Raw genomic sequence first — 12,111 nt, 5'->3', positions numbered from 1 at the left:
CTAAGTGCAGTACCTTACATTTCTCTGTGTTGACTTTCATTTTGTTAGCTTTGGCCCAGCTTTCTAGTCTATTCAGATCATTTTGAATGTTGATCCTGTCCTCTGAAGTATTAGCTATTCCTCCTAATTTGGTGTCATCTGCAAATTTGATAAGTATGCTCCCAATTTTGTCATCCAGGTCATTGATAAAGATGTTGAATAACACTGGGCCCAGGACAGAGCCCTGTGGGACCCCACTGGTCACTTCCCTCCAGGATGAAAAGGTGCCATTGTTGAGCACCCTTTGGGTTCGGCCGGTCAACCAATTACAAATCCATGTAACAGTTCCTTTGTCTAGCCCACATTTTACAAGCTTGTTTGCAAGAATGTCATGGGAAACCTTGTCAAAGGCCTTACTGAAATCAAGATATACTATATCCACAGCATTCCCTTCATCTACCAAGCTGGTAATTTTAGCAAAGAAAGAGATCAGATTTGTCTGGCATGACTTTTTTCTCTGATAATAGTTCTGTACAGAAAAGGTGCCTCTCATAAAATTGTACTACTTCTGATTTAATATGAAGAGTTTAGGTTGTTCAAAAGAAGGGGCAGAAAACATAGAAATGTTTTTATAGAAGTATATTAGCCATCTTTAATAGAAGTTATAAAAATATTTCAGCATTTAAAGATTTTTCTCTACAGTTATTACAAAACAAGCATACCATTTTGTTTTTAATATTATCTGTGCCTGCAGTCAAAAGAAATGCCAATCAAAACAGGGGCTTTTTTTTTTTTTTTGGAGGAGTACAAAATATTGTAAAGTCAAGTAGTTTAGTTCTTTGGAAAGTCTGAATGCCTCATCTTTGCATTTCTGATCTGCAAATAGTTATATGGTCATGGGTGGAGTATTTCATTCAAAGTGTGCATAGCAGTTTCATACAGGATTCTGAAAAAAAAAAACAGTGAGTAGCTGCAATAAGTTATACAAATGATGAACAAATAAGCAAATATTGTCTTCCATCAACCCGAACATCTGTTCATAACATATCTGATGCTCTTATGCAAAATACTGGATGTCAGATTGAAATTACACAGCACTATTGGAAAGCGTTTTACTGTTTAAATTTATCTTTCCTAATCAAGGCCATCAAACAGTGATCATCCTTTTCAGCAGCAGAAATATTGGCTATGGACAGAGACCCCTATACTGAAGACTAGAAAAATTAACAACCTCTAGCAAAAAGCATTCGATGTGCGGTGCCAGATGTTGGGTATGTCTCCTCCGGCAACACTTTTATGAACCAGTGATCTGCATAAGTTGTGCGCATATATGTTTTCAAGATTTTAGAAATACAACTTCAAAAACATTGGACATCATGTTAGCATACAGGGTACAAATGACAAGTTGTGCACTACTCTTTCTTTCTCTTTTGGCTACACCGATGGGAAAACATGTAAGCTTTCATTTTCATCTTTCACTAATCACAGTGTTATCGAGTTTGGATTTATATAAATTTTGGGTGCCAAGCGATCGAAAATCATGACCCCTGACTGACCCAATCGCAGCTGCCATTACCCTAAAAGCAAGCTGACCACATAGCCAAGCAGCCTTGCTGGACTTGGTCATAGGAAAAGGTAGATTTAAACCTTGAAGGAACCAGTTCTGGGAGTTGCCCTACCAGTTTTCGCAGGTAGCCTGAAAGAATGAGGCCAAAAGAAGTTTGCCTCACCTATTGATGGCATCAAGTACTCAGCCATCTAGATAGTGGTCCTCTCCCAAAGAAGTGGCAGACCCTTTTTGTGTATCTATTGTTTAGCTTTAGTCTTAGACAAAGATAAGCCATCAAGACCTTTGTTCCGCTGACAGCCATAGCCTGCAGATATGTTTCGCAGCATAAATAGGACCTAGATTTCAGCCCTCCTTTGGGCTTGTGAGCAGAAGTTCCAAACCTCAAACTCTGTTGAGCAAGTGTTCCAGAGCTCTCTAGGGTACTGCGTCCTGCTGAAATCACTTGGGCAAGCCAAAGCCCACTGTCTCTTTCGGGCGTCTTGTTAGCTTAGCCCGCTGGAACTTAGCTCCTAGCCACCGCGGTCGCCGCTTGCTTTCCCCGTTCCCTGCGGCCGTGTCCACCTTCCACCATCCCTCACATCCATCGCTTGGAGAAGACTCCTAAGGTAATTATTTCAACGGTGCCTCTATCCTTTCTCCTTTACTCCCAAACTCTTCCCCTCCCTTGCTTTAGCATTGAATGTATGTGTGCATGTGTGATACCCTTTGTTGTGTGGCTTTAATAAATGTTTATATTTTAATTGCAACTCATTGGCATTGGAGTCTGTTTCTTGGGGTTGGACTAGATGACCTCTGGTATACACATAGGAACACGATCCTGTTAGGACACGCCTCTCACAAATTTGAGCTAATTAAAATTCCCCTAATTCGATCCTTCCTAACAACAGTATGTACTTTTACCCAAATTCTAAACTGTGGCATTTAAAGTAAAAACTGTTTAAACACACCAGTTTCATAATGCCTGGTTAATGCTGAAACATTCAACAAAAGAACTTCTGCCCCCTATTGCTCTTCACCAGCTGAAAGGAGAGGAAATCTTTCTATGACAACAAAATGTTAAAAACCTATTTCTTTAGCTACACGTGGACCTGTATACTTACCACTTTTAATAAACATACCAAGTCAATATACTATTTTTGATGTGATTTTACAGAAACCATGGACACTAATAAAAGACAAAATTATTTTAAAGAAACTGACATTTGTTTTTTACACAAACGTTTACCTTTGCACATTGCCAATGTCTTCCTTTGTAATCTCACTGTATGAAGTTAGCTTCCTTTGAAGGGCAGATGCAATATCTTTCACATATGAAGGTTTATTCTTACCTGCTGAAAAAAATATGTTGAAGATTGGTGAACCTTACGGTGATACAGAAACAGGCCTACAGTTGGACCTCCACATTTGACTTTTCCAGTTTTGATTATTTGCTGATTTGATTAATATGTCCTCTCTATGAATCCCTAGGTTGTCCTTTTCTAGGCATTCGTAGGTCCTCCAGCATGATTCTATGGTCAACCCTTGGCAGATGTTGACCACAGAGCTGCACTGGAGGACCTAGAGATACCTAGAGAGATGTATCTCGGATTTAAAAAGTATTTTTAATGGTGTTTTTTCCACTTTCACGGAGGTCCTGTGTCCCTAACCCCAGTGAATGTGGAGGGCCCACTGCATATATTCCCTTCAAGCATCAAGCTAAAAACTCACCATGCATGGATATGTTAAGGGATTTTAAAAAAATGTTTATCAACCTACTGATCACAGCAATACAAAAACGAAATTAAAGAGAAGTGTCTTGTACCTTATACAATATTTAAAAGAATAACAACATCAAACTATCTGAAGGACTACTTCAGACGTACAGAAAATAATTCCATAAAATGGTGCTACAATCTATTGTTTGCACCTTTATAAAAATTACAATTCAAAAGTATGTGTGGTATGATCTTGACAGCAAATGAACTACATGGGGTATCTCTGACCACAGGCTACATCTTGAAAATGTCCTTCTGTCATCAGAGAAGTGACTTTCTACATTTTTACATACTTTACTTAGAAGGGAAACACATTCATAGCTGGAAGGAATATTTGATACTAAAACTACTGGAAAAGAGAATGAAATGGTCAGGGCTGGCATGTTCTCTCTGTCAATGTCCAGCATCCTTTGCTTGGTTGGAGATTTGGCAAGCAATTGGCCCTGCCTAGACAACTCTGCCAAACAAAGACTAAGGAGAGAATTCTTTTTTTTTGTTAGCGCTGCTTTCCAGGAAGAGAGATATGGGTCACTCAGTACCAAATAAACAAAGGAGTCCACAGAGTCACCATGTAATATAGTCTCTTCCAGGATCACGGATGTGGCTCAATGCCACCGTTACTTGCAAGCCTAAGCCTAGTTACAAATTATGAACTGACCCAGTTACACATTTAAGAGCACTCTGAACAGATCTCCAAAATCACGATTGAACTCTTTTAATATTGAGAGGTACAAGTGAGTGACCCACATTGCCATTCAATATAGAAGTTGTGAAAATAATTCAGGCTTAAAAACCTCAAACAGCTGTGAGGACAAAACTATCCCAATTAGTTAGAAACAAAGAAAGTCAATTTTTGAGTACCGTTCAGCTCTAGTAATTGCGTACTCTTTATGCATCAAGTTCATGGTTTTCATTCAACTTATAAGGCATGTTAAGAATTTTAGACCACAGAAGTTTTCCTGATGGATCAAGCCAAAGGTGCTTAGTTCACAGTGTCTACTGTTTCTCACAACAGACATGCAGACACTTATAGAAATTCCCAAAGCAGGCCATGACAGTAGCAATCCTGTGAAGTTTGACTCTAGGATCTAGTACTGAAAGTGTGCTTTCTCTGAATATGAAGCATGCCTAATAGACCACACCCCTGGCATTAACTTCTACAACAGCAACAACAGCAACAACAATAACAACAACAACAACACTGATTTCTTTCCTGCCTCTCTTCAATGCTTGAGGTGGGGTACAGTACATTAAAATACAAAACACCATCAAAAACACATAAAGCCAATAATTAAAATTTGTTATTGTTGTTGTGTACCTTCAAGTGATCTATTTATGGCGAACCTATCATGGGGTTTTCTTGGCAAGATTTATTCAGAGGTTTGCTGTTGCCTTCTCTTGAGGCTGAGAGAATGTGACTTGCCCAAGGCCATCCAGTGGGTTTTATGGCCAGGCGGGGAGTCAAACCTTTGTCTCCAAAGTTGTAGTCCAACGTTCAGACCACTACAGCATGCATAAAGGCATCAAAATGCACTCATAATTTAGAATGTACAAATTAAAAAGTCATGATTTAAAATTGACTGAGTGGGCCTGCTAAACAAGCTATGCCTTTAATGCTGTTTTAAATGGAGTCAGCATTTTCAGCTGCTGTATCTCTTCTGGGAGGTCATTCCACAGTCTGGGAGCAGCAGATGAAAAGGTCTTCTAGGAAACTATTGCCTATCTAGTCCTGGCTGGTAGGAGAAAACATTTCCCAGAAGACCCAAGTGTACAGGTGGATTGCATGGGAGAAAGCATTCCTGTAGGTAATCTGGACCCAAAACATGTAGGGCTTTAAAGGTAATAACCAGCACTTTGTCTGGAAACTAAAGCCAGTTTAACTGAATTCATAGCTACACTCAAAGCACATTTTTGAAGCACAGCAGTTCACTAGACAACAGAAAGATGCTCCAATTCAATACACTGAAATACTGGGCTAGCATGACAAATTATCTCACCTGGCTTACAACAGCTCCAAGTGTCCTTAAATAGTTTACTGCTGTTTAGAGACTTTAGGCAATTACTTTACTCAAACAGCCTGTGCAAATAGCTCTGCCTAAACTGAACAACACTGGCATTTCTGTTTGTTACCCCTTTCCTAATAATCCCTAATGAAGAATTTACCTTTTCCACTGTGGCTGCTTGTCAAATTAGTATTTTCATTCAGTTAGCCATCATGACTCACAGCTATTTTAAACACCATCAATGGGTATACAAAGTTATGATTTTTGCCCCAATGTGCATCACTCTGCACTTGCAATGAACTTCATTTGCCATTCTGACATCTATTATTCAGTTTGAAGAGATCTTTTTGCAGTATTTCCCAGTCCCCTTGGGCTTCACCATCCTGAAAACCTGGCATCATCTGCATACATACTTACCTCCCTGCAGATCTTTTATAACAAGTTAAATGTCTCTTCCCCCAACACAACCCATTTGAGGGGAGCAGGTCACATTATTTCTCTCCCTCTTTTCCTCTCCACCCCTTGTTTACGTCCAGTTCTGGTTCTTTAAACAATCACTGGTTCTATGACTAGTTTTTATTCAGTTTTGATGAGATGTCCAAGAGTCTTTTTGGAAGCACAAAAAGCACAATTACATTTGTGGAACTTTCAATGAATTCAAAGAAAATTAGTTTTGCTCACTTTTAATTACAGCAACAATGTAAACAGTTGCAGTAAGACTAATAATTCCTTCAATTTCTTCAGATTCAATGGATTCCATCAACTCGTTTAAAAAAGATCTAAGAAACAAGAGAATAGGTATTAAATACAGACAAACTGAAGTTGCTATGCAAATATGAATTTAATGAAACAAACCATGAGCATTTAGAGATAAAAGAACCATTTTCAAAACCTTCACAAATTTGAGGCCTAATAGCACTTCCATTACTGTAATTTTTCTCTCAAGCAAACTCAGAAAGACATTTTTTCTCCACCTTCACCTCCAAAATATTTTTTTCCTCTATACTAACTCCCCTCATATAAAACGGCAAAATCAAAGTTTGAAGTGTGTGTGTGTGTGTGTGTGTGTGTATTTTAGAGAGAGAGAGAGAGAATATTTCTGAACTGTCATTAGTTGAATTGGTGGATGCAGAATGTGTGGATATGATGGGCCAACTGTACACCTTATAACCTGAAGGTAATTTTATACACAGCACTTTTATAATTTTGTGCATGGAACAATTTTTGCGTACACTGAACCATCAAGAAACCAAAGGTGTCACTATATCGGCCACCCATGTAAACTATTTTGAATTTTGAAGTACTTTAGATTTCTGTATAAGGAATACTCAACCTGTATTTTTTATTTACTTAAAGCTGTACTTCATTCCTACATGCACAGGGGGGAGAGAGAACCTTTGCTACTTTATGCTGCCATTAGTATGGATGCATTAGAATACTCCACACATGCAATTCATAGAATCATAGAGTGGGAAGAGACCACTAGGGCCATCCAGTCCAACTCCCTGCGATGCAAACCTTCAATCAAAACATCCCTGACGGATGGCCATCCAGCCTCTGCTTAAAGACTTCCAAGGAGGGAGACTCCACTTAGGGGCAAACACATGTTTAAAAGTCATGGTATGCATGTTGGGCCAAAAAGTCACCACTGTGCAACTGGCAGTCTGCTGACAGTGGCAGAAATGGAATTGCACAGACTGCACATTCATTTGTGCCTTGCCTTTGCAAGTTGAACATTTTCTACTGTAGTTGTGCATCCTATACAGTCATTAACATGTGTTGTGCAATGTTGTTTGTCCTAGGGGCTGCATAGCACTGCCATGGTGTATGTCCACATGTGGGTATTTATGCTATGCTAAAGGGGTGTTGGACTGAGGCTCCTATCTACTACAAAAGATTCTGCCAGTCACTGGGAGACAGAAAGAAGACGAAAAGGCAGCCCAAGGCAATGGTCTTCTCTTTCCTTGCCACATGTCTGCCTAGCAGGCCAAGCAGTAGAATGTAGCCTAATTGTTTGGAGTGACACCACTGAGAAGCTAAAGAATCTACAAGTCATTCTAATCAGACAATAGCATCTATCCAGAGAAATTATGCACTATTTTCCCTGAAGCATTGCTCTGTAGAGCCAGCTGCTTAAAAGTACTAAATGGAGTGTTCTTAGACCAGTTAACAGAAAGTACAATATAATGCCATAAGATTTATTAAAGAGTTGCATTTTAAAGAAATATCAAAGCCAAAAGCAAACATACATAAAATAAACACAGGCAAAAATGCACAGAATGTAAATCTGCAGTGGGTATTAATTGTCTATGGGTCTACAAGGAATTAAAATTTCATTCTGGTTCATTTTTACCCTGCTGTTAAAATACTTAAGATCATGTGTCAAACTAAATGAACAGTCTTGTTTTTTTGCATTTTGTATATCCAAACAAATACCCACCTTGGTTTTGTGTTCTATGGTTTAGTATCATTCAATATATCTGTGAGTGTTTTTGTATATACATAAATGTACATTCCATGAGCATGTTATGAACATCTATTTTATAGTCTTATTTTAACAAGTTCATGTGTTTTAAATGTTTTATATGTTTTATATACATTTTGTTGTTTAATGGCCTGTTGGCTGAAATAAAGTTGAAATGAATTTTTACCCTGTTAGCTTTCATGTACTCAACTCAAGCACTGGCATTGAAAGACCAGTTCATGTCAGAGGTCATCTGCCTGATACAGAGGAAGGAGATAAACATGTTCTCACACAATGGGGGGATGCCAAAGTTTTACCTTGTTAAAACTGATTTGCTATATACATAATGGGGGAAAGGACACTTACTTGACCACATTTACTGATTTATTCACTACTGTCATTAAAGCATTTGAAAGTGGAGGAAGGTCTGACAGAGTCTTTGGTGGAGTCAGGTCTTCTGGATTTGATGCCTAAAACAGAAGAAAAACAAATATATTCCTCAGGTGAACAAGAAGTCAAGAAACATGTAAAAAATAAACAAAAGATATCTGAAGGTGCATTTCACTGGAAAAGGAAATGTCTTGAGGGTGGCAAGGAAGTAGAATGGTATGGTCAGAAAGAAAATCATTCAAAACAGTTGTCTTTTCTGCAGTTACACTTTTTAAAAAGCATAAATCTTCCAGAAAGCTGAAAGGCTGAATGATAACTTAGGGGCTCTTCAGACTGGCACACCCTAGCTCCCCCCCAGGCCACCATGATGCCGTGCACCACTCCACATCCAGATGACGCAGTGCCAAAGGAGTGCCATATAGCCATGGTGCTACAGCTACCACACCCTTTCCCGCTTTTTGCAGCTCCTATTTGCACCCTGGAAATGCCAGATCAGGGCTGCGGCATGTGGTTGCTGTGGCCCCACTCTGCCTAAAAAAGAGGTGGTAGGTTTCACTGTCTGGCTCCCGTTGTTGTGACAAAGTGAGGAGCCAGTTACTTCCTTTCCTAGCCCCTACAACACTGTGTAATCTTAGAACATATGCTTTTTATTTTCTTTGTTAACAACAGGACGTGTGCACACACAAAGGACCATCACAACTGCAGGTTTGTGTGTGGGGGAGCCACTCAACCTGATGAGATGCAGAAATCATGAGAAAAGGAAAGTAAAACCTTGCAAAATCAAACACATGGTAGGATGACATTGCCTCTGATTTAAAGAACATTAGCAATGTATGTATACCCAATCACACGTAAAACATACTAAGCTGCCAAGATCCTAAAAGATATGTTGCACCTGCAACAGAGCAGTGGAAAGGTCAATAGTCATTTTAATGTAAACAAACAGTTCCATATTTAGAGCCTACAAATTAGCAGTTGCGAAGAACATCCCCAGCCCAATCCACTTCATATCATTTGATCCTTATGGTATTCTCCCAATCACTAATATAGTTTAGACTCTTAAGGACTAGATTCCTTAGAAAACTGATATTGCCAGCATAAACTGGAACCTTATGTAAATGATATTAGAAGGGGCACTGAAAGCTAAAACATTAAAATCTGAAATATATTAAAGATTAATCCTCCATTAGCATTGAGCCTGGATTACTATACTTTTGTTTTTGTAAGGCACACTGAAGAAATACGAAGACACTCCTAAAATCAACCCCTTCCTTCCACTTCAGATTCATGCTCATTTACACCTCCCCTCCCTCAAATTCATACAAACTTTGCCTTTAAAGATAGTGTAACAACAACACTAACAACAATAATAAATATCTTTCCTGCCTCCCCACTAGGCAGGGTACATCATGTTAAAATACTGTAAAATAAAAAAGTGTACCTTACGTTGCAGGATGTAACCTGTCTCAACTACTGCTGCAGCTAATAAGGAAGAAAGGACCCCATGGTAAACAGCTGAACAAGCCATACTACAAGACTGGACTATATGTATGAATTCTCCAAGAGGCTCTTGCACAGACTGAATTAACTAGAAGAAGAAGAAGAAGAAGAAAGAGTTTTGCTGATTAATGTATATTGTATTTGCTTTTTACTTTTTCTTTATGCAAGTTAATGTTCAGGTAATGAACAGAAAATAAAGAGATAAAACAAGTACTGTAAAACACTAAAAACAGAACAGAACAACTTTTAAAAACAATTTTAAAAAATGCATACAGTTAAAGCAAGCAGAAATAATAATAATAATAATAATAATAATAATAGGTTTTATTTATATACCGCCCAATCACTGGGAATCCGAGCGGTTTACAATAGAGGGAATAACAGACAGTTGCCTGCCCACAGGCTTACAATCTAAAAGACACGACATAAAAGGAGAAGGGAATGGTGAGGGGGGAGGGAATCAGGTCCAGCATTCTTCTCTCCCTCTGAGGCCTGGACCAAGGCAGATGGACCGGAGGGAGGGCTCTTCTTCTTCAGGCTAGCCCTGATGGAACTGGGCCAGCCTTCTCTCTCCCTCAGAGGCCGAAAGATGACAGTTTTAAAGAAACACACTGTTTTAAAGACCAAAGGCTTGACAAAGCAGTACAGTCTTGGCTGTCCATTGGAACCTCAACCTGATCTCTCCATATGATTGGGAATTTCACAGCTGGGGTGCCAACATACTTATAATTAAAAAAAAATTATTGAAGAATTTATGGCCCATTGACATACCTTGAAGCATACAGACTACTGAAGCTTAAAATGTACAGGCATATATCAGTTAAAAAAAACGCCTCTATCAGAGAGGCCCCTTTTTACAAAGTATTTTTACATCCACCCAGCTCCTATTCACCTCCTCATCCTCTATCTAACTGGAAGGCTTTTAAGTAGCATCAGCAATGGAAAGAGGGTGAAGGAATTCTGGAGAAATCCTTATTTCTGGGATTGGATTGCAGCAGTGTATCCACAGTAAACAGTGCAATATCACTTGAGCTGGGAAGACATGTGATTCTACTCTAGCCAATCCTAGTGTAGTTGTCTTTGGTTGCCTATAACAGAATCTCTTCGGAATCCTTCAAAGAGCATGCATGAAAAGCAAAGCAGAGAGAAAAGGGGAGAGCAGAGAAGCATACTGCACTAGCTTACCCCCAGCATTTAAGCATAGATTTGTAAGTTTGGTCCAGTGAAATGAAAAGTCACCATGAATACATTTTGAAAAGTGGTCTGTAGAAGCTCAAAATATTTTTGTTTACTTTTGCAAGGCTCACTTGTTTTGGTTGTTTCATTCACATGTGTGCTCCTGAGGCATATAAATGCCAAGCCACTGGACCGCTGCCCGCCATCTGGCTGGGCGGGCAGCATGACACCAACTTGGGGGGGGGGGGCATCATTTAAACACTGCACTCCTGCTCCAACCCAAGGCTGGCACTTACTGCCAGTTTGTTTGGGACCTTTGTTGGTACTATGACAGAGATCTTAACAACATTCAATTGGGCTAAGCAAACAGGCCAAGACAGCATGGGCTCAGCCATGCTACCTTGGCCCTTGTGCTCACCTGGGTTGGCATGGGGACAGGCAGGTGTTTATATACCTATCTCCACACCAACCCAGAACCATGACAGGTGCATGCTCCTTGCCGTGCCATTGCTTTGACTGAGAAGTCCCCCCCAGCTGTCCTGCGTCACTGCATCTGACATAGAAAAGGGGCACTTGATCAAAATGGCCAGATGCCCTATTTGCACATCTGACAGGGCAACAGGGGGGCTTCTCAGTCAGAGCAAGGCATGGCAAGGTAAGAAGCATGCAGGGGACGCATGTGAACAGCTGCAGTTTTCTGCAGAGTTTCTAGGAGATCCCACTGCAAACCAAAGGCAAATTAATCTGGGGTATTAGCTGTTTACTCCAGGGTCAGGCCAAATCCTCTGGATCCGTGTCTGGTCTGGTAGGATTGAGTCCAATCCTGCCCTCTGAGTTTTGGCTTGTGCCATCTGAAGTAGACAACATGAAGCCAGGAGGAACCCGTGTTTTGGCCCATGTGGACAACCACAATAATATGAACTCTTTCGATAACGGCTTAAAAGCAGCTAGAATCAAGGTTTGGGTTCAATACTTTGTATAAATCTCAGAAACAGTCACAAATCTATATAAGTCAAAAGGACTCAACAGCCACATTGTGAACTGGAAAACAAGGTAACAGGGAGAATATAGCTACCTTGACTGGGCCAACCAAAATGCATAATTACATGTTGCAAGGGAGGGCTATCTGCAGGCTGGCACCTCCCACTTTGGCCATGTGGTCACTGATAGATTTTCAAATTCAAGGAAATTTAATGTCCATTTGCAATTCAAAGAAGATGTTTCCTTGGAATCCAGCATGTCCCCTTCCTTTATGAAGCTACTTGCTACTATATA

General features: G+C 39.8%; 1 protein-coding gene across 4 annotated transcripts in view; it reads right to left on the bottom strand.

The window, feature by feature from the left end:
* Positions 1–671: 671 nt before the first annotated feature.
* Positions 672–12,111, bottom strand: part of LOC149310040 (condensin-2 complex subunit G2-like) — a 59,826-nt gene continuing 48,386 nt past the window's right edge. For 3 of the 4 annotated variants that reach the window (XM_089531443.1, XM_089531444.1, XM_089531445.1), the window contains exons 24-28: positions 9,602–9,748; positions 8,137–8,240; positions 5,988–6,085; positions 2,775–2,880; positions 672–925 (exon numbers count right to left, since the gene is read on the bottom strand). In XM_089531443.1, the coding sequence (XP_089387569.1) occupies positions 874–925; positions 2,775–2,880; positions 5,988–6,085; positions 8,137–8,240; positions 9,602–9,748 (507 nt within the window). In that variant the 3' untranslated portion in view covers positions 672–873. The remainder of the gene's footprint in view (positions 926–2,774; positions 2,881–5,987; positions 6,086–8,136; positions 8,241–9,601; positions 9,749–12,111) is intronic. The other variant, XM_089531446.1, reaches the window with a different exon arrangement.

Source organism: Sceloporus occidentalis, unplaced genomic scaffold, assembly GCF_023333645.1.
Source record: "Sceloporus occidentalis isolate IW3139 unplaced genomic scaffold, rSceOcc1.0.p SCAF_7, whole genome shotgun sequence".
In the NCBI taxonomy this organism is placed as follows: Eukaryota; Metazoa; Chordata; class Lepidosauria; order Squamata; family Phrynosomatidae; genus Sceloporus; species Sceloporus occidentalis.
Note: the sequence above shows the minus strand (reverse complement) of the source record. Positions and strands in the feature narration are given on the sequence as shown.